Here is a 20,534-nt window from a genome sequence, read left to right on the forward strand (position 1 = left end):
CCCAGCCGCCACCCGCTCCCCCCACAGTCTCAGCTCACAATGGAGCCCCCCTTGGCCTTCCCGCCATCCCCCCGTCACCGACCCCGACTGCTGCCAGCTGCCCCCCACAGCCCCAGGCCGGGCCCTTCTCGCAGCGCGCACCAGAGAGCCTCCCAGGGTTGGGCAGGCAGTGGGCGGGGCCACGCGGTGGGCGGGGCCTTGGGGGCAGGCAGTGGGCGGGGCCGTGGGCGGGGCCTTGGGGCAGGCAGTGGGCGGGGCCACGCGGTGGGCGGGGCCTTGGGGGCAGGCAGTGGGCGGGGCCGTGGGCGGGGCCTTGGGGCAGGCAGTGGGCGGGGCCGTGGGCGGGGTCTTGGGGCAGGACAGGGGTGGTGCACAGGGGCCATGGGGTAGGTGGGGGGCCGTTCACGGGGCAGGCGGTGGGCGGGGCCATGCGGCGGGCGGGGCTTGGGGCAGGCGGTGGGCGGGGCCGAGGCCCGCGGCCCGCACGCGGGGGCTGCCGGGAGCTGTAGTTCCCGCCGCCGCGCCGGACAGAGCCACGAGACAGGGCCCTGGGCACCGCAGCTCCCAGCAGCCCCTGCGGCCACCGGCAAGATGGCGGCGGCGGGCGCGGAGGAGCGGCCGGGGTCGCGGCGGGACAGGTGCGGACGGGGCCGGGTCCGAGCGCGCTGCGGGGGTCGGATGGTGCAAGGGGGGCTCGGGCTCTGTGGGGCGCGCCGCGCCCGGCCGTGGGGGGGCCCGGGGGGGCGGGCTCTGTGGGGCGCGCCGCGCCCGGACCGGGGGGGGGCCCGGGGGGGCGGGCTCTGTGGGGCGCGCCGCGCCAGGCCGTGGGGGGGCCCGGGGGGGCGGGCTCTGTGGGGCGCGCCGCGCCCGGACCGGGGGGGGGCCCGGGGGGGCGGGCTCTGTGGGGCGCGCCGCGCCCGGACCGGGGGGGGGCCCGGGGGGGCGGGCTCTGTGGGGCGCGCCGCGCCCGGACCGGGGGGGGGCCCGGGGGGGCGGGCTCTGTGGGGCGCGCCGCGCCCGGACCGGGGGGGGGCCCGGGGGGCGGGCTCTGTGGGGCGCGCCGCGCCCGGACCGGGGGGGGGCCCGGGGGGGCGGGCTCTGTGGGGCGCGCCGCGCCAGGCCGTGGGGGGGCCCGGGGGGGCGGGCTCTGTGGGGCGCGCCGCGCCCGGACCGGGGGCGGGCTCTGTGGGGCGCGCCGCGCCCGGACCGGGGGCGGGCTCTGTGGGGCGCGCCGCGCCCGGACCGGGGGCGGGCTCTGTGGGGCGCGCCGCGCCCGGACCGGGGGCGGGCTCTGTGGGGCGCGCCGCGCCCGGACCGGGGGGGGGCCCGGGGGGGCGGGCTCTGTGGGGCGCGCCGCGCCCGGACCGGGGGGGGGCCCGGGGGGGCGGGCTCTGTGGGGCGCGCCGCGCCCGGACCGGGGGGGGGCCCGGGGGGGCGGGCTCTGTGGGGCGCGCCGCGCCCGGACCGGGGGGGGGCCCGGGGGGGCGGGCTCTGTGGGGCGCGCCGCGCCCGGACCGGGGGGGGCCCGGGGGGGCGGGCTCTGTGGGGCGCGCCGCGCCCGGACCGGGGGGGGGCCCGGGGGGGCGGGCTCTGTGGGGCGCGCCGCGCCCGGACCGGGGGGGGGCCCGGGGGGGCGGGCTCTGTGGGGCGCGCCGCGCCCGGACCGGGGGGGGGCCGGGGGGGCGGGCTCTGTGGGGCGCGCCGCGCCCGGACCGGGGGGGGGTCCGGGGGGCGGGCTCTGTGGGGCGCGCCGCGCCGGGCTCTGAGGCGTCGTGCCCCACAGCGGCAGCGGGGAGGACTCCCTGGACACGCTGCTGAGCCGCCTGCCGCTGACGCCCGCGCTGTCCCCGCGGAAACGGACCATGAGCCAGTCGAAGACGGAGCCCCCGCTGCTGCGGACCAGCAAACGGACCATTTACACGGCGGGGCGGCCGCCCTGGTACACCGAGACGGGCACGCCCTTCAAGGAAGCCTTCGTCATCGGTGAGACCCCCAAGCTGGCTGCCCGGCTGCAGCTGTGCCAGGCGCTGGACTGGCCGGGCAGGGCCTGCCCCCGCTGACAAGCGCCGCCGGGCTCCCCAACCCAACCCCTGGCCCCACGGGCAGCCCGGGCTGCCCCTGTCGCGCCCCTGCCCTTGCGCTGTAGGTGCGTCGGGCTCGGGCTGGCGTCGAAGCGCGGCTCAAACTCGCCGTTCGCTGGCAAAAGTTCAGCGTAGGCCGAGACCTTGAACCTGACCTGATGCCTGTGGGCAGCCAGCCTAGGGGGCGGCGGGCAGGTGGGCCGTGCTGGCAGGAGCCGTGCTGCAGAGGCTGAGCGAGCTGGAGTCCCCGCAGGCCCCCTGCCCAGGTGTGTCGCGTTGCTGTAATGCAGAGGGGGGGCTGAAGCGCGAGTAACTGAGGCAGGTCATTGTCCGCCGGGATGGGGAGGGGTCTTCTAGCCAGCTGGAGGTGGTAGGCAGTGTTAACTGTGGGTGTTGCTGAGCGAGGACTCCAGCAGTCTCCTAGACTATGGACCGCACTGACCGTTTGTGGATGTGAACCTGCCGCCAGGGGCTGTGCACCCCACAACCCCCAGGCCTCTCCTGCCCAACCAGCCACTCCACCACCCCCTGATCGGGTCCGGCTCTGCGCTGCTCACCTCACCCCGTAGCCTGGCGCTGTTCCCCTTTTCTGCTTTCACCTCAACGGGCCTTGCTGTGAGTAGATGAGCTGCCCGCTCCAAGCACCGCTGCTGCCCCATGGGGCTTTCTGAGTCAGCAACTGACAGGGTGGACACAGGGATCCGAGGGGATCATGCTTTGGGTGGGGTGACGGCAAGTGAGCGTGGGGGTTACAGTGAGCTTAAGGGGGCAGTGGGGTGATGGCAAATGGAAGGGGGAGCTGGGGGGATGAGATGGGGGGAAGCAGTGGCTGGTAGGTAGGGGATGATGGGCAGTGGGCGGGGCAGGGTCAAGGAGTGACAGTGAGCTGGAGGGATCAGCCGGTGCTGGTGCATGAGGGAGGGGACAGTGGCAGATAGGGAGGGGATGATGGGGAACGGTGGGGGGCCAGGCTCAGGGGTAACAATGAGCAGGAGGGGTTAGCAGGTGCTAGTGAGTGGGGGAGGGCGTGTCTGGGCAGTTCTCAGAGCTGCTCTATGAAAGGCCTTGTCCCTTTGCCCAGCATCCTCCACCGACCCACCTGGCCTCTTCCAAGCCTGAGCTTAGCCCCGGCAGAGTCTCTGCGAAGTTTGGAACGATGCTACCAGACAGCATATGCGGGCGATGATGTGGGTCAGACCAACTCTATCCCGTCCTGCTCCTCAAGCAGGGACCAGCTGCCCTGAAGCCATGGGGACAGGCATGTGTTGCCTGCCGTTTCTCCGGTGTTGTCCCTTCGTGGCCCCGAGGGTGCCCAGTGCCTGCAGGGGCAGCAGCGTGCATGGTGGGATGTTGATACCCCGTGTGTGTGTGTGTGTGTGTGTGGGGTGAATGTTGTGGATGAGGATGTGGCTTAGCAGGGGCTGTGCCTGGCTCTGAGGGCTGTGTACTTTGGTGTCAGTGTCGGGTGCCCTCGCTAACTGGCCCAGAGCGTTCTCTGTGGGGCCTTGCTGGGTATGTGGGGGGCGGGGCTGAGCTATGGCGTACTGCTGACCAGCCCTCTGCCGACAGGGCTCCCGTGCCCCTCCCCAGAGGGTGGGCGGGATATGGCCCTGTTTTCTCCATGCTGACCTTCCTGTGAATCTCCTGGACGGAGGCGGCGCTGCTTCCCCAGCGGCCAGCATCCGGGGCGGATTTCTCTCTCCAGGCCTGTGTGGAGGGAGCGCATCAGGCAAGACCACGGTGGCCAATAAGATCATTGAGGCCCTGGACGTGCCCTGGGTGGTGCTGCTGTCCATGGACTGCTTCTATAAGGTGAGCCAGTGCGCCCCTGGGGGAAGGGGGAGCCCTGACAGGGCTGGACATCTCTGCTGCCCCGGCCCTGGCAGTCAGCTGCCCCAGCCCTGAGGCTGACCAGCTGCTGTGGATGGGGGTGGGGGGCCAGAGCCCTGGCTGAGGCTGAAGGCTTGGGGAGCTGGGCTCCCTGAGCTCTGCCCAGAACATCTCCTGCCAGGGAGGCAGCCCTGGGTCCCCACCAGTGGGGCTGCTGCTTAGGGGGTGTCTATAGTTGGGGTACTGGGCTCCATGTCTGAATTTCAGCAGATCGAATGGACTGTGTTTCCTCCATCCTATCAACTCTTTCCCTTGCCCCTCCTCCACCCCTCCACGTACTGCACCTGTGCCCCTCCCCTGTACGCTGCTCCGCCCTCTTCCCTGTGCGCCCCCCCCACCTATGCACTGCCCCGTCTCCCCCACCCCTCCCCAGGTGCTGAATAAGGAGCAGCAGGAGCTGGCTGCCCACAACGAGTACAACTTCGACCACCCTGATGCCTTCGACTTCGACCTGCTGATCAGCGTGCTGCGCAAGCTGAAGAAGGGCAAGAGCGTCAAGGTGCCTGTGTATGACTTCACCACGCACAGCCGCCGCAAGGAGTGGGTATGTGGGGGCAGGGCGGGGAGCCCTGCCAGATGTACGGCTTCCCGTGGGCAGGGGAGGGCTGGGGGCAGGGCGGGGAGCCCCTCCATGTGTACGACTTCCCAAGGGGAGGGCTGGGGGCAGTGCACAGTGTGTGTGGGGAGGATGGGGTGTGTGGGGACAGAGTTTGGGGTAAGGCAAGGGAATGGGGTGCAGTGGGGGAGCGGACAGGGGCAGGGTTACCAGTCTCTGAAGCATGGTGTGGCCCTTCTCTCCCTGCAGAAAACCATCTACGGGGCCAATGTGGTAGTGTTTGAGGGGATTTTGTCTTTTGCCAACAAGGAGCTGCTGAAGGTATGGCTTGCCTGCTGGCGCTGGGCACTGCCTGGGGCAGGGAGGGCTGTCCTGGGTGCCTGCTGGCATTGGGCACTGCCTGGGAACCGGTGTGGAGGACAGGTCTGTCCTCAGAGCACCCCTGGGAGGGTTGGAGAGACTGGCCTGGGGTGCACATGGGGGTTGGGGGAACAGCCAGCTGACCACTCCCGAGAACCACCCCTTTGTGCTCTGTGTGGTCAGAGCTGGGTGTGCGGGGGGAGGGCCATGCCCTGAGTCTCAGAGCTGGGGCAGGCCTGGTTGGGGGGCAGACGGGTGTTCACCCTCCTGGACCCCCAGCTCCTGGACATGAAGGTGTTTGTGGACACGGACTCCGACATCCGGCTGGTGCGGCGGCTGCAACGTGACATCATGGAGCGCGGGCGCGACCTTGTGGGCGTCATCAAGCAGTACAACAAGTTCGTCAAGCCGGCCTTCGAGCAGTACATCGAACCCACCGTGCAGGTGGCCGACATCGTGGTGCCCAGAGGTGAGGCCGCGCTGGGGGAGCCGGGTCAGGCTCCAGGTGGGCAGTGGGTGTCAGAGTGGGTGGGGCTGCGGGGGAGAGAGGGTGGGTGAGGCAGTGCTCTGGGTATCTGAAGGGGTGTCAGAGTGGGCAGGGCTGGGCACTCAGGGTGGGTAGGTCAGGGGCTGGGCTCCAGGTGGGTGGAGGTGTCAGGGTGAGTGGGTGGAGAACTGGGCTGAGGGGTCAGGGTGTTGGGTGGGCAGGGCTTGGGGGTTGGGCTCCAGGTGGGCAGGGGTGTGGGGTGGGCAGGGCTGGGCTCTGGCCGGGGGGGGCGTGGGGTAGGCAGGGCTGGGATTCATCTCCTGTTCTTGCTCCTGTCAGGTGGGGAGAACTTCGTGGCCCTGGATCTCATTGTGCAGCATGTGCACAGCCAGCTGGAGAAGGTGAGGAGGGTGGGGTGGCTGCTGTCTCTGGCTCCTTGGTCCCGCGCGCTACGGGCGACGCGGACCCCTCAGCTGTTGTATGGTGGCTCCGGCTGACGCAGGATTGCCCCCGATTCAGGGCCCCTGGGCCCCATGTGGTGTCCCCGGTCAGGCTGAGAGGGGAAGGGTGAGAGCAAGTGCCCCTAAAGCAGGGGCCGAGCTGGCTGGTCCAGGGCACCACATTGCACGTCTCCCGCACCTCCTCGTTCTCCAGTCTGGCACGGCTGACTGGTAGCTGGCCCCTGCTCTCCTGGTCCCTCAGTCCTGACCTGCAGTCCCTGACCAGCCCCGGGTGCCTCACACACAGCTCTGCCGGTGCCCCCAATCCCTCCCCACAGCCCCCGGCTACCCCAGCCCTGGGCTCCCCTCCCCCAGCTCTGCCAGTGCCCCTAATCCCGCCCCACAGCCCCCGGCTACCCCAGCCCTGGGCTCCCCTCCCCCAGCTCTGCCAGTGCCCCCAATCCCGCCCCACAGCCCCCGGCTACCCCAGCCCTGGGCTCCCCTCCCCCAGCTCTGCCAGTGCCCCCAATCCCGCCCCACAGCCCCCGGCTACCCCAGCCCTGGGCTCCCCTCCCCCAGCTCTGCCAGTGCCCCCAATCCCTCCCCACAGCCCCCGGCTATCCCAGCCCTGGGCTCCCCTCCCCCAGCTCTGCCAGTGCCCCCAATCCTGCCCCACAGCCCCCGGCTACCCCAGCCCTGGGCTCCCCTCCCCCAGCTCTGCCAGTGCCCCCAATCCCGCCCCACGGTCCCCTGCTACCCCAGCCCTGGGCTCCCCACACACAGCCCTGCCACTGCCCCCAATCCCGCCCCATGGTCCCCGGCTACCCCAGCCCTGGGCTCCCCACACACAGCCCTGCCACTGCCCCCAATCTTGCCCTACAGCCCCCGGCCAGCCCAGCCCTGCCCCTCCATGGATATTCGCGCACCCATTGCTGTGGCTTTGCCTGCTTCCAGGGTTAGCAACAGCTGGAGGTGCTGGGTGGGGCGAGGGGGCTGTGCTGCTACTGGGGCGGGGGGTGGGGCGGGGGGGCTTGCGAGCAGTGACAGATGTTCTGTATTTCTCTCCCTATCCCCCGCCCTGCAATCTCGACGTGGGCTCTCACCATTGCAGCGTGAAATCACGGTCAGGTACGATGGGCGCAGTGCGGCCCCTCTCTCCTCTCACACCTCAGCCCAGGGTGCAGTGCGGGGATGGGACCAGCCCGGACCTGTCCCCGGGCGCAGTGCGGGGAGCGGGATGCGGGCAGCCCGGACCTGTCCCCGGGCGCAGTGCGGGGAGCGGGATGCGGGCAGCCCGGACCTGTCCCCGGGCGCAGTGCGGGGAGCGGGCAGCCCGGACCATGGCAGTTCCAGGGCCCCAGCCACTCAGACGAGGCGTGGTTAGCACCGATGCCACAGAAGGGCTGGCAGCGCTAATAGCCACTTGATTCCTGTGGTGCATGGCATGCGTAGACTCCCTAGTGCTGCTCCTGTAGCCGGTTCCCTGGGAGCCCCTCCACCTGCCCACCAGGGAGGCTCCAGCCCCTCCGCAGCGTGTGCCGGGGTCTGCCAGGGGGCCTCTGCTTGGTGCGGCTGAGCCCGCAGCTGGGCGGCTTGCCTCGTGGGGCAGCACGGGAGCTGCCAATCATGTCCCCTCTGGAGCCAGAGGGGCTCCCCGAGCAGGGAGAGCTGCTGTGGCTTGCTGGCACACCTCCCCGGAGGCAGGCACACCGGGACCTGTGTCTTGCTTCTTCTGCTGGCCACCTCCCGGGCAGCCACCTAGAATATGTGTTTAGCGGGGGTCTGACCCCTTGGGATGACTCTGGACGCTCTCCTTGCTTGCTCTCACAGGGCACTGGGCCAGGCTGTGCTGCTGAGTTGTGGGGCTCAGCTGCTGTTCGGGGCGGGGGGGGGGGGGGGGTTGGGGTTTGCTTGGCTCCTCCAGAGGGGGTCTGGAAAGGGGCAGCAGCCTCAGCCCCAGCCCACACTCTCACTCGAGACTGCCAGCTTAACGCAGCGCTGCTGGGCGTGTTCTGCTCAGACACTGCCCAGCTGCTGCTGGGGTGTAGCAGGGCAAAGCCAAAACGGGAGGTGGGCCTCCATGACCACCTGCTGGGGCCAGGCAGCTCCACCCCCCTCCCTGTCCCTGCAGCTAGGTGGGACAAGGCTGCTTCCCTCCTCCAGGTGCTTCCAGCAGCTCCCTGCTCTCGCTAGGGCTGGGGCCAGATGCTTCTCCCTTCGGGCTCTGTTGGGCTGCCCCCCTCTCCCCCAGCACCCTGTGTCCATAGCAGGAAGCTGCTGCCGCCCTCTAATGCCCGTTTGTCTCTCTCTTGTGCCCTTGTCGTGCCCTCCCCTGTCCCTGTTGGCCCGCGGTGTCTGCACCAGAGGAAGCTGCGCTGGCATATGTGAGGACAGTTTGTCTCCGTTCCTTCCCTGCTGCGCTGGCCGTTCCTGTGTGTGTTGCTTGGCTTGGGGGGATGTCTCCTTGGCGGGTGACTTGCTTTGTTTGTCCCTGAGCCCCCCGGAGCGGAGCAGACCCTTCCCACGATGCTGTGTGTGTGTGTGTGTGACCTGCAGGGCTGGTGCTGTCGTCCAGGCCTCTCCACAGTCTCTTGGCACTAACCCTCTGCCAGGCAGGGCCCTGGTCCATGCTGGGCTCCCTGCTGTGGGAGGAGGGCTCTCGTCACCAGGGGAGAGCGGCAGACAGGCCCGGGGGGCAATACCTGCTTCCCAGCTCAGTAGCTGCTAGCCCTGCCCCTGGACGAGCTGGGAGGCAGTGAAGCCGAGCGCCCCACGCTGCATGAGCTTTGCGGCCTCCACAGTCAGGATATGGGCTTCGTCCGGGGAGCACTGGGGAGGCTGCTCCTGCATTTCCTCCAGCGAGAGACACGCTTAGAATCATAGAAGATCAGTGTTGGAAGGGACCTGTGGAGGTCATCTAGTCCAACCCCCTGCTCAAAGCAGGACCAACCCCAACTAAATCATCCCAGCCAGGGCATTGTCAAGCTGGGCCTTAAAAACCTCTAAGGATGGAGATTCCACCACCTCCCTAGGGAACCCATTCCTGTGCTTCACCACCCTCCTAGTGAGGCTTCATTGGCCTCAAACTGCACCGCAGCCGTGAGAGCTGCTGGGTTCAGGCTGCGCGGGTGTCACGGATCCACAGGATTGGTGCTACACCCCCTGCTTTGGAACAGTGTCTTGGAGGAGCCCTTCAGTGGGCCAGCCCCTCCCCAACGGGTCCCACTCTTCCTTCCCAAGTCTGAACCGCCGGGCTCCAGCACTCCTGCTTCACACCGAGAACTCTGGTGAGCGAGTCCCACTGAGACTGATCCTAGTAGAGACTTGTCCATTCTGCAGCGATCCAGGCCCCTTTGCAGTGACACTCTCACAGCTTCTTTAAACAGGGTGAGCCCAGAGAGGAGACGGCTGAAGCATGGTCCATTCTGGTCAGTCCAGAGCCCAGCCAGACTGCAGTAACTCCATTTTTTCTCTCTTGCTCTCACTCACTCACACACCTGGTTTAAATTAGGTCAGTTTAACTACATTGCACAGGGGTGTGAAAAAATCCCCCCACCCCCCCGCGGGAGTGGCGTAGTTAAGCTGACCTAAGTCCCTGTCTAGACAGCAGTAGGTTGACAGAAGAATTCTTCCATCGACCTAGCTACTGCCTCTCGGGGAGCTGGATGCTCCTGTCGGCGTGGTTCGTGTCTACCCTGAACTGCTACAGCAAGGCAGCTGTAGTGTTCTGAGCATCGACAAGCCCGAAGTCTGACCTCAGTCACGGCTAGTCTACGCTAGCCAGCGGGCGAGCACTCTCCCATCGGCATTATGACTGCACCTCGGCGAGAGGTGGAAGCGATGGTGGGAGAGCACCTCCTGCTGACCGCACTGCTGTGGACAGTCCTTAGGTGGCTGTAATGTGCGTCACGTGCGGGGGGGCTTTTCACACCCCTGAATGACAGAAGTTAGATTGACAGAAGCGGTAGTGTAGACCTGCCTAGCTCCTAGGTGAGAGAGTTTCCTCCAGAAGCCAGCACTCATCCCCCACCTCTCACCAGCCAGTCATTTGTTCTCTGCTCAGCTTCCCTGCTGAGAGCGTGGATCCAGGAGTCATTGGATCTGGTCTTGTCTCTCTGGGCCCCTTCTTGATCTGGGTGGGTGTCAGCTGGTTCCCTAATGACTGTTCATTCCACCCAGATAGGGAGATGACACCCACGTAGGTCTCTTAGCCTGCCCTGAGAGCCAACGTCATCCCTTTTCCCCAGCAAGTAATGTGTGTGTAGGGGAAACCGAGGCACGGATAGGCTTCAGAGCAACTCTTATAATTCCCTTGTCACAGCAGGCCCTATGGGGCTGTCTGTGCTGTGGCTGGGAGGCCGGACTGCAGCATGTGTGCTGCACCTGCGTTAGCTTCCATCTAAACTGGTCTCCGTCTAGCTAGATGAAAACTTGCTCTAGTGACAGGCGCACACCAGGGGCCCCGGTGAGCGGGGCTAGCCTGTGCCCCCGCTCATGTTACTGCAGCTTCACTGCCACTGGGAGGTGGGGCCGTCCCTGGCATGCCAGAGCAAGTGTCCACATGTCTCCCCCGTGCAGCTGGTTCTGTGCCCTGTGTTTGGAGGGAGCCCCGGGAGCAGGGCATGGGGCTGCCTGGCAGACTCCTGGTGGGTGGAGCTGCCGTGCAGGTGTCAGACACACGCACGCCCAAAGGAGTCTCCTGCGGGGTAGTGAATGCGGCAGAGGGCTGGCGGGGCCACCGGCATTTCCCTGCATGTGGGTGGGGCTGGCGCGTGCATGCCTATGCAAATGCCTGGCAGAGGGCTGCTGGGACAGACTCACTTGTGTCTTTCTGCAGAGCGGCCCTGGCCTCTGCCCACCAAGGGCAGCCGCTGCCCAAGTCGCTGAGTGTCCTCGAGGGCACGCCGCAGGTGCGTGGCATGCACACCATCATCAGGTACTGAGTCCCCCACCCTCTCTGTGGGTGGGGCAGCCTATCCTTTCCCACCCCTCGCCCTCTCCCTGTGGGGGGGCTGGCCTAGTTGGAGTCCTGGAGCACTGCAGTCCCCCTGCCTCAGTTTCTCTTCTGACTTTTCCAGGAACTCTCTCTCAGCCAGGCATATTTCAAATCAGGCCCCCCACTCCTGAGATGTGGTTGACGAAGTCTCTCAGACATGGGCTTTGTTTGGCCCTGGTTCCCTTCGCTGCAGGGTGTCCAGTCTACCCTGATTCCCTCTCTGCCCCAGTCGATTAAGTGGGGCAGGGCTGCTGGTCTGTCACTGATCCCCGGCATCGGGGGTATGCCACCTGCTTGGAAACAGTCTCTGGGAGGTGCCCCTGAGATGGGCCAGAACCCCAGGGGTCTCATTCTTCCTTCAGGGTAGGCCATGCGGCTTCACCGCCTCCTGAGACTGGACTTCTGGGGCTCCAGCCCCCCTGCCCCACCCCCTGAGCTCCCATCAGTGAGTCAAGCTGCACTAGACACCTGACAGATCCTTGCCCGCTCCCAACCCGGTATTTCCAGTGACACTCGGGCAGAGTTTTCAGACTGGTGGGTTTTTCAGGCTACGTGTACACTAGCAAGGTTCCAGCAGTGTGCTGGAAGGTCTCCCGTGTAGCTGCCCTATGCTGCCAGGAGTGACCTCTCACAGCAGCCCTTGGTCAGCACAGAGAGATGAAGGGTAAAGCATGGCGCAAGTCATTCTGGTCAGCCCAGAGCCCAGCCCAGCTGTGGGGAACCCCATTCTTGAAGCTCTGTCTCTCTCCTCGTTCACATCCCAGGTGAGCGCCCCGACTCCTCCCAGCAGCCAGCTCTTACCCCCCCTCCCAGCTCCTTTTGTTCTTGAGCTGGTGTTGCTCAGCTTCCCTGCTGAGAAGTGTGGAAATTGGTGTCCCTGCACCCACGCCTCCCCCGGTGTCAAGGTCCTGGTGATTGCCTTGCCATTCCTTCTTGGATTTTCCGTTGCTATGGTCGGCCTTGGCCAGTCCTTTCCCGTGGCCCGGCCTGGCTCAGGCAGCTAGGCACCATTCCTACCCATGTCTCCCAGCCTGCCCGGAGAGCGGCCTTAGTCCTTTTCTGCCCTGGGTAGGCATACAAAATACAGGGGAAACTGAGGCACACATGGGCTTCATAGAAAATATTACAGAAAATTCCCACATTGTCACAGGGTCCCACTCTGGTCCCTGGCCTCTCTGCAGAGCCTTTTCTGGTCCCAGGCCTCAGGCTGGGCAGCAAGGTTGGCAGGGTCTGTCCGGATCTCAGCGGGAGGAAGTCGCCTAACTGTACGTGGCCAGTTCCCAGCCTAGTCTGCTGATCCTTCCTAGAACTGCTCTTAAAGGGAGTGCCACCTTGGAGCAGGCCTGGCTGGCCTGAGGTGCTGCTGCCCTTACTGGGGGGAGACGGAGCATCCTCCCGCCGTCCTGCCCCAGTGAGACTTGGTGAGCTGGCCCTGCTGCTGGAGGCCGTGGGCAAATGGTATATTGGTTGGGCTAGTCTGGTGTAACCAGAGCTCCTCCATCCCTGCCCCGTCAGCATGTCCCCGCCCCGCAATGGAGGACGAAGGAGCGGGAGACACCCTCCATCAGGCCACTCCCCCAATCTTTGAGGGCTGTTTTTTTCTTTCAGAGGGTCCAAGAACAGATCCCTGTGGGAGCTCACTAGAAACACCCACTTGAGGATGGTTCACTGTTTAGTTACATTGTGAGACCTGTCAGTTAGCCAGCTTTTAATCCACTTACTGTGTGCCATTTTGAATTTGTATTATTTTAGTTAGTATCCTGTGGTACCAAGTCAAATTATCACATCACCACTATTACCTTTATCAACCAAACTTGTAACCTCGTCAGACAGAGAGATCCTGTCAAACTATTTCCATAAATCCACATGGATTGAAAAGGAGAGTAATATAATTAATGCCATTCTTTATTCAGTGATTCGGTTATTCCCTTATTTTCCCTGGAGGGGGGTGATGGCTAGGTCCCCTCTATGCCCTGGGACCCCCATGTAGGAGAGGTGACAGGGCCCTGGTGCTGGGGGTGCATGGATCTACCCTGGCAGCCATCTGGGAGAACCTGGCTCATTAGGGGGAGTGACAAGATATTTTCCCCACCATGCCTGTTCTCTGCCCCCAACCCACTTACCTGCGCTGCATTCTCTGCCCCCAGGAGATGGGGCTGGAATTGGGGTGCCGTTGGGGTGGGGGGACGCAGGGGCCCCAGAGCCTGGAGTCTGCTCTTACCTCTGTGTCACTGGTCCAACAGGAACAAGGACACAACCAGGGACGAGTTCATCTTCTATTCCAAGCGCCTGATGAGGCTGCTGATTGAACATGCCCTCTCCTTCCTGCCACTCAAAGTATGTGACCTGCCCCTCCTGCCTGCCACTCATGCTACAGGCCCCGCCCCTTCCCCCAGTGACCGACCCACCCTGCCTGCCACTCATGCTACAGGCCCCGCCCCTTCCCCACTGACCCACCCTTCCTGCCTGCCACTCACGCTACAGGCCCCGCCCCTTCCCCCAGTGACCCACCCTTCCTGCCTGCCACTCATGCTACAGGCCCTGCCCCTTCCCCACTGACCCACCCTTCCTGCCTGCCACTCACGTTACAGGCCCCGCCCCTTCCCCCAGTGACCCACCCTTCCTGCCTGCCACTCATGCTACAGGCCCCGCCCCTTCCCCACTGACCCACCCTAACCTGCCTGCCACTCAGGCTACAGGCCCCGCCCCTTCCCCACTGACCCACCCTTCCTGCCTGCCACTCATGCTACAGGCCCCGCCCCTTTCCCACTGACCCACCCTTCCTGCCTGCCACTCATGCTACAGGCCCCGCCCCTTCCCCCAGTGACCCACCCTTCCTGCCTGCCACTCATGCTACAGGCCCCGCCCCTTCCCCACTGACCCACCCTTCCTGCCTGCCACTCATGCTACAGGCCCCGCCCCTTTCCCACTGACCCACCCTTCCTGCCTGCCACTCATGCTACAGGCCCCGCCCCTTCCCCCACTGACCCACCCTTCCTGCCTGCCACTCATGCTACAGGCCCCGCCCCTTCCCCCACTGACCCACCCTTCCTGCCTGCCACTCACGTTACAGGCCCCGCCCCTTTCCCACTGACCCACCCTTCCTGCCTGCCACTCATGCTACAGGCCCTGCCCCTTCCCCCAGTGACCCACCCTTCCTGCCTGCCACTCATGCTACAGGCCCCGCCCCTTCCCCACTGACCCACCCTTCCTGCCTGCCACTCACGCTACAGGCCCCGCCCCTTCCCCCAGTGACCCACCCTTCCTGCCTGCCACTCATGCTACAGGCCCTGCCCCTTCCCCACTGACCCACCCTTCCTGCCTGCCACTCACGTTACAGGCCCCGCCCCTTCCCCCAGTGACCCACCCTTCCTGCCTGCCACTCATGCTACAGGCCCCGCCCCTTCCCCACTGACCCACCCTAACCTGCCTGCCACTCAGGCTACAGGCCCCGCCCCTTCCCCACTGACCCACCCTTCCTGCCTGCCACTCATGCTACAGGCCCCGCCCCTTTCCCACTGACCCACCCTTCCTGCCTGCCACTCATGCTACAGGCCCCGCCCCTTCCCCCAGTGACCCACCCTTCCTGCCTGCCACTCATGCTACAGGCCCCGCCCCTTCCCCACTGACCCACCCTTCCTGCCTGCCACTCATGCTACAGGCCCCGCCCCTTTCCCACTGACCCACCCTTCCTGCCTGCCACTCATGCTACAGGCCCCGCCCCTTCCCCCACTGACCCACCCTTCCTGCCTGCCACTCATGCTACAGGCCCCGCCCCTTCCCCCACTGACCCACCCTTCCTGCCTGCCACTCACGTTACAGGCCCCGCCCCTTTCCCACTGACCCACCCTTCCTGCCTGCCACTCATGCTACAGGCCCTGCCCCTTCCCCCAGTGACCCACCCTTCCTGCCTGCCACTCATGCTACAGGCCCCGCCCCTTCCCCACTGACCCACCCTTCCTGCCTGCCACTCATGCTACAGGCCCCGCCCCTTTCCCACTGACCCACCCTTCCTGCCTGCCACTCATGCTACAGGCCCCGCCCCTTCCCCCACTGACCCACCCTTCCTGCCTGCCACTCATGCTACAGGCCCTGCCCCTTTCCCACTGACCCACCCTTCCTGCCTGCCACTCATGCTACAGGCCCTGCCCCTTCCCCACTGACCCACCCTTCCTGCCTGCCACTCATGCTACAGGCCCCGCCCCTTCCCCCAGTGACCCACCCTTCCTGCCTGCCACTCACGCTACAGGCCCCGCCCCTTCCCCCAGTGGACCCCCCCCTTTCCTGCCTGCCACTCATGCTACAGGTCCTGCCCGTTCCCCCCACTTACCCACCCTTTCTGCCTGCCACTCACGCTACAGGCCCCGCCCCTTCCCCAGTGACCCACCCTTCCTGCCTGCCACTCAGGCTACAGGCCCCGCCCCTTCCCCACTGACCCACCCTTCCTGCCTGCCACTCAGGCTACAGACCCCGCCCCTTCCCCCGGTGGACCCCCCCTTCCTGCCTGCCACTCATGCTACAGGCCCCGCCCCTTCTTCCAGGGTGACCTGCCCCCAACCTGCCACATAAGGCCCACCCTGCCCTTTGCTACCTGTCCAGCTGTGTCATGCTGCAGCCTGGCTCAGGGTCCGCCCCCATGTTAATGACCTGCTCTTCTTCTGCAGCCAGTGACGGTGGAGACGCCTCAGGGGACTGTGTATGAAGGGAAGCGGTTCCACAGGCAGCGGGTGAGACTGGCCAGGTCCCCCCAGGACTCTGGGAGGAAGGGTGGCCATTCCGCGGCCCAGGCCTGGGAGAGCTGGTTCCATTCCCTGCTCCGCACAGACTGCCTGTGCGACCCTGGGCCCGTCACTTAGCTTCTTGAGGTCAGTTCCCCCTGTCCTCTGCAGTGAGGCGGGACTGGGAGAAGATGGTGAGGCTCTCAGGTCCTGGGCCAATGGGGGCCAGAGATATGTCCTAGATAGGTGGATAGACAACACCCCCTTGGGCTCTAGAGGGGAGATGCGAGGCTTCCCAGAGTGCTTTGGGGAATAGGAAGGGTGGCTGGGGGTCCTTGCCCCAGTGTGAGGGCTGGGGGACTGTTGGGGGGGTGCTGCCCCAGTGTGGGAGGTGGGGGGGGAGAGGGAGAGAAGTGCTGCCCTGGCGTGGGGTCTGAGATGCGGGAGGCGGTCGCTGCCCAGTCCAATCTAAGGTGGCTGTTGTCCAGATCACAGGTGTGTCCATCCTGCGGGCGGGGGAGACCATGGAGCAGGCTCTCACTGCTGTCTGCAAAGACATTCGACTGGGCAAGATTCTGATCCAGACCAACCATGACACAGGGGAGCCTGAGGTGAGCGCTGCCCTGTGCGTCCCCTCTCTGCCCCCAGCTCTTGGGGAGCATCGGCTCCCATCCCACCAACCCTTCCCCCCGTGACGATGCTGCCCGTGGGAGCCAGCTGAGGTCACTTAATCAGCGTGAACTGCAAACCCCAAACACTGGTGGATAGTCCACTCCTTCGATTCACCCAACCAGCCCAAACCAGCTTCTATAGTACCTCCCTGGGTACTCAGATGTCCAAATAATGCAGTTCCCTTAAAGTGCCCAGCCGCAGGCCTCCATCCAGACACACACGTCAAACATAGGATAATAAATTCTGAAAATCTTATTTCATCATAGAAAAGAAAAGGTTCTCCTGACCCCAAAGGACCAAGCCCCAGACCCCGGTCAAATGATAACTTAGATCTTACCCTAAATACACGCTTACAGTCAATTCTTATTAACCAAACTAAAATTTATTAAAAAAAGGAGAGAGAGCGCATGCTGGTTAAAAGATCGATATACAGACATACTTGAGTTCAGTTCTTGAGGTTCAGTTACAGAGCAGAGTTGAGCTTGTAGTTGCCAAAAGTCCTTTTAGAAATAGTCCATGGGTTACAGTCCAATGTCCATGTTCAGGGTGACTCCCGTCAGTGACTGGGGATCTCAATCCTTATGGCTTAAGGTTTCCACCTCCTGAAACCCAAAGCAGGTTTGAGATGATGAAGGATCGTGTCCCAGGGTATTTATACATTTCCAGCAGCCATTTGGCCTGAGAAAACAATCGGCTTCACTTTCCTTTTCCCAAACATCCTGGCAATTAGCCCAGGGTCATTTATCCATTAACAGTTCAGATACCGGTTACCACAACCTTCAAAGAGCCATATAGACAATAATACTATGTCACTCAAGTGTCTTCCTAAATGTTAATATTCCCCTTTTGATCTTTGAATCAAAGCTATAGCAACAGACAAGACTTGAGCGAACATCTACCCTTCTATCTCTAACAATGCCAGCTGCATTTCAAAGCTCTATTCATTTACAGATCTCCTAACCAGACTTTAAAGTTCAGCCATGGGTCAGGTCAGTCTGGGAGTTCATTAACTCTTTCTGGCCCTGTCACCTTTCAATGAGCTATTATATTACACTCATAATGTCACACCCCCGGCATCCCCAGAGTGCTTGTGCTCTCAGCAGCCACCCTGCTCCGCCTGGGGGGCTGCCCAAGGAGCTGCGGGGAGTGGGCCCAGGGCATCACCCAGGGGAGGGGAGGGGAGGGATAGCTCAGTGGTTTGAGCATTGGCCTGCTAAACCCAGGGTTGTGAGTTCAATCCTTGAGGGGGCCATTTAGGGATCTGGAGCAAAAATTGGGGATTGGTCCTGCTTCAAGCAGGGGGTTGGACTAGATGACCTCCTGAGGTCCCTTCCAACCCTAACCTTCTATGAATCTATGAATCACACTTGACTCCTTCATAAGCTCTGTCCCCCGTCTCTCCTCAGCTTCACTATCTGCGGCTCCCCAAGGAGATCAGCGAAGACTATGTCATCCTGATGGACAGCACCGTGTCCACAGGGGCTGCAGCCATGATGGCTGTGCGTGTCCTTCTGGTGAGCCTGCAGGGCAAGCTGCCTGGGGAGTGCAGGCTGGCGGCTGGGCTTTCCAGCATGGAAGCTACTGCTCTGAGCATGGGGCACTTCACCATAGGTGGCGGTATAATAGGCTAAGCCTCCCATGGCAGAGCTGCTGCCGCCGGGTTGCGAGTTTGGGTGGGTTGCACGGGGGAAGTTTTTTTGCTTATTATGCACCAGGCAGGTGCTGAGGTGGTTGAGGAGGTAGTGTGTGCTACTCAGCATCCCCAGTTCATCCATAATCTCCTGGAGTAGCAGATACCACCTCCTCAGCCGCCCCGGCATGGGGCATAGAAAAATCTCAGGGTCTTCAGGAAGAGCTTTTGTTTTTCTAGCGGGGCGTCTCAGGAGGGGAGATGGAGGGGTGTTGGCTGCATGGCTGGGGCCGGCCTGGGGCTCAGGACTCCCAGCGGCCCAGGACTCCTCCAGCTGTGGGAGGAGGGCGGCGGAGTGGGCTTTGGGTGGCCCGGTGCTCCTCCGGCCACAGAGGGGTTGGCAGGTCTCTGGGGGTGCTTGAGCGGAAGAGGCATGGCACTTCACTCTGGGGCCAAACGGCTCAGCACTGTCTATGCTGCAGGATCACGATGTCCATGAGGAGAAGATCTTCCTGCTGTCCCTGCTGATGGCGGAGATGGGGGTTCACTCCGTGGCCTACGCCTTCCCCCGTGTCCGCATCATCACTACAGCCGTGGACAAGAAGGTCAACGAGGAATTCCACATCATCCCTGGAATCGGTAAGGGGACGGGGAGCACAGCCTGGCTTGGGCAACTGACCAGGCCCTCCTGTGCCCTTCCTCGGCCCGGACCCAGCTGTGCTAGATGGTGTGCTCCCGGTAGGGCCGGGCCTTGGTTTCATTCTCCTGGGGCTGCCTCAGGGGAGAGGGGCTGGCATGAGGGAGGGGAAGGATGGCTCGGTGGTTTGAGCATTGGCCTGCTAAACCCAAGGTTGTGAGTTCAATCCTTGAGGGGACCATTTAGGGCTCTGGGGCAAAGATTGGGGATTGGTCCTGCCTGGAGCAGGGGGTTGGACTAGATGACCTCCTGAGGTCCCTTCCAACCGTGATCTTCTATGGTGGGGTGTCATGCTGCTGCAGCTTGTCTTACAGTGTTGCTTTTGTGTCTAGGTAACTTTGGAGACAGGTACTTTGGTACTGATGCCCCCTCCACCTGGTGTGAGAATGAGAGCACGGACTACTGAGTGTGATGGCCTGCCTGCCAGCCTTGCCGCCGCTGCCTCCTCCCTCCCTCTTTCCAGCCTTGCTCTTCTGCTGCCCCAGGATCGCCCCTCCCTGCTGGCCTCCGGACCACACGCTGTTAGGCGGGCAGCCATTTGGAAACTGCCCACCAGCACCCTCCATTGTGCGTGCAGGGCAGAGACTGCCTGTGGCTTGCAGTGTGCGCACACTGGGCACACACTCCTGGTGCCCCGCTCTGGTGGGTGGGAGGAGGGGGGTCAGATTCTCCCTTTGGCCCCACAGAGATGTGGTGGGTGTGGAGGTGGTAAGAGACTCTCCCTATGGCCTGGAAGGGGTGAGGTGAGGCCCATGCACAGGCTGGAGCAGGTTCTGTGTGTTTGTTTGCTCTGAGCAGTTACTCCCCCCCATGTTGCGGCTCAGGGGCCAGCTACTTGAAAAAGTGTCAGGGACACAGGATCAAATGGAGGGGAACAGCCCTGTCGTCCTCAGCCAGCAGCTCTCCTCCAGTGCCCTGAATGTGGGGCAGGGCCCTGGGGCTGTTTAGTCAGGAGCAGTCTGGTGCTGGCAGCAACCTAGGGCTTGTGCAGAATAGGAGGTGCGCCTCACCTTCCCCAGCAGGCCTTCCACCCAGGGGCCAGGGGCAGGAGTCTGGCAGCTCCCCCGTCTCTGGGCTGCTCTGCTGGCGTAGCGGAGACGCCCAGCCTGGCCCGGAGGCGGGTGGGGGATTGCAGCTCATCCCTCCTGCGGGCGTGGGCTTGTGCGGAGACCCGTCTAACCGGAGCTCCTTCCTTGACGCCTGGCTCGTGCTGGGGGCAGGCCAGCAGCGTGCGGCAGAAGCTCTGTGAGGGGGAGCGCGGCAAGGAGGCCTCCGCGTGTTTCGGCAACCCCCCATCCGAGCCCCCCAACGCCTGGGGCGCAGGGAGACGGGGCCGCGCCTGCTCCAGCCCGCGCCTTACGCCAGTGCCCGGGAAGCGAGGACCATGGACTGGGACAAGAGGAGTGCCCTCTCCGCGGAGAGCCGGTGCCAGGGGCCTCCCGCTGCCAGGGCTAGGAGACCGGGGCTGCCTCGGGGGGCGCCGGGGCTGGGCCCGGGGGGCGCGCTGGGGGTCCCGCTTTTCTGGGCCCTCCGCTGAGACCGGCCCGAGGCGTCTGCAGGCGCCCTGGCCCCAGCGGGCGGCTCCGGCTGCCCTGGGGGCGGCTCCGCTGTGTACGCGTCAATAAAGGGTCTGCCAGGATCGCGCCTGCGCCTCTGTGCGCGCCGAGCCGGGCCGGGCCGGGCCAGCCCCGCCCCTCCCTGCCGGGCGCGCGGGGAGTCGAAGGGGGTGGGCGCGGGGCACGCTGGGAGTCGGAGGGGCGGAGCGCGGGGCACGCTGGGAGTTGGAGGCGCGTGGGGCACACTGGGAGTCGAAGGGGTGGGCGCGGGGTGTGCTGGGAGTCGGAGGGGCGGAGCGCGGGGCACGCTGGGAGTTGGAGGCGCGTGGGGCACACTGGGAGTTGGCGGGGCGCAGGGCACGCTGGGAGTTGGAGGGGCGGGGCGCGGGGCACGCTGGGAGTTGGAGGCGCGTGGGGCACACTGGGAGTTGGCGGGGCGCAGGGCACGCTG

The 20,534-nt window shown here is 64.6% G+C and overlaps 1 protein-coding gene across 1 annotated transcript; it reads left to right on the forward strand.

Moving 5' to 3' along the window:
• Positions 1–492: 492 nt before the first annotated feature.
• LOC311518134 (uridine-cytidine kinase-like 1) lies at positions 493–20,166 on the forward strand. Its single transcript, XM_084623626.1, has 15 exons — positions 493–638; positions 1,784–1,983; positions 3,787–3,893; positions 4,345–4,515; positions 4,777–4,848; positions 5,167–5,356; positions 5,714–5,775; positions 6,926–6,942; positions 10,652–10,750; positions 13,054–13,147; positions 15,475–15,537; positions 16,017–16,139; positions 17,607–17,714; positions 18,313–18,469; positions 18,860–20,166. The coding sequence occupies exons 1-15, from the start codon at positions 592–594 to the stop codon at positions 18,931–18,933; spliced, it is 1,584 nt and encodes a 527-aa protein (XP_084479752.1). The 5' UTR covers positions 493–591; the 3' UTR covers positions 18,934–20,166.
• Positions 20,167–20,534: the final 368 nt, after the last annotated feature.

The sequence above is a fragment of the Lepidochelys olivacea genome (assembly GCF_965140295.1).
Source record: "Lepidochelys olivacea isolate rLepOli2 genome assembly, chromosome: 3".
NCBI lineage: Eukaryota > Metazoa > Chordata > Testudines > Cheloniidae > Lepidochelys > Lepidochelys olivacea.

Bases quoted from the DNA above. Each gene is read 5' to 3' on its own strand.
- LOC311518134 (XM_084623626.1), top strand. From the start codon at position 592: ATGGCGGCGGCGGGCGCGGAGGAGCGGCCGGGGTCGCGGCGGGACAG. The intron at 639-1,783 runs GTGCGGACGGGG...CGTGCCCCACAG, and splicing joins CCGGGGTCGCGGCGGGACAG to CGGCAGCGGGGAGGACTCCC. The intron at 15,538-16,016 runs GTGAGACTGGCC...GCTGTTGTCCAG, and splicing joins AGCGGTTCCACAGGCAGCGG to ATCACAGGTGTGTCCATCCT.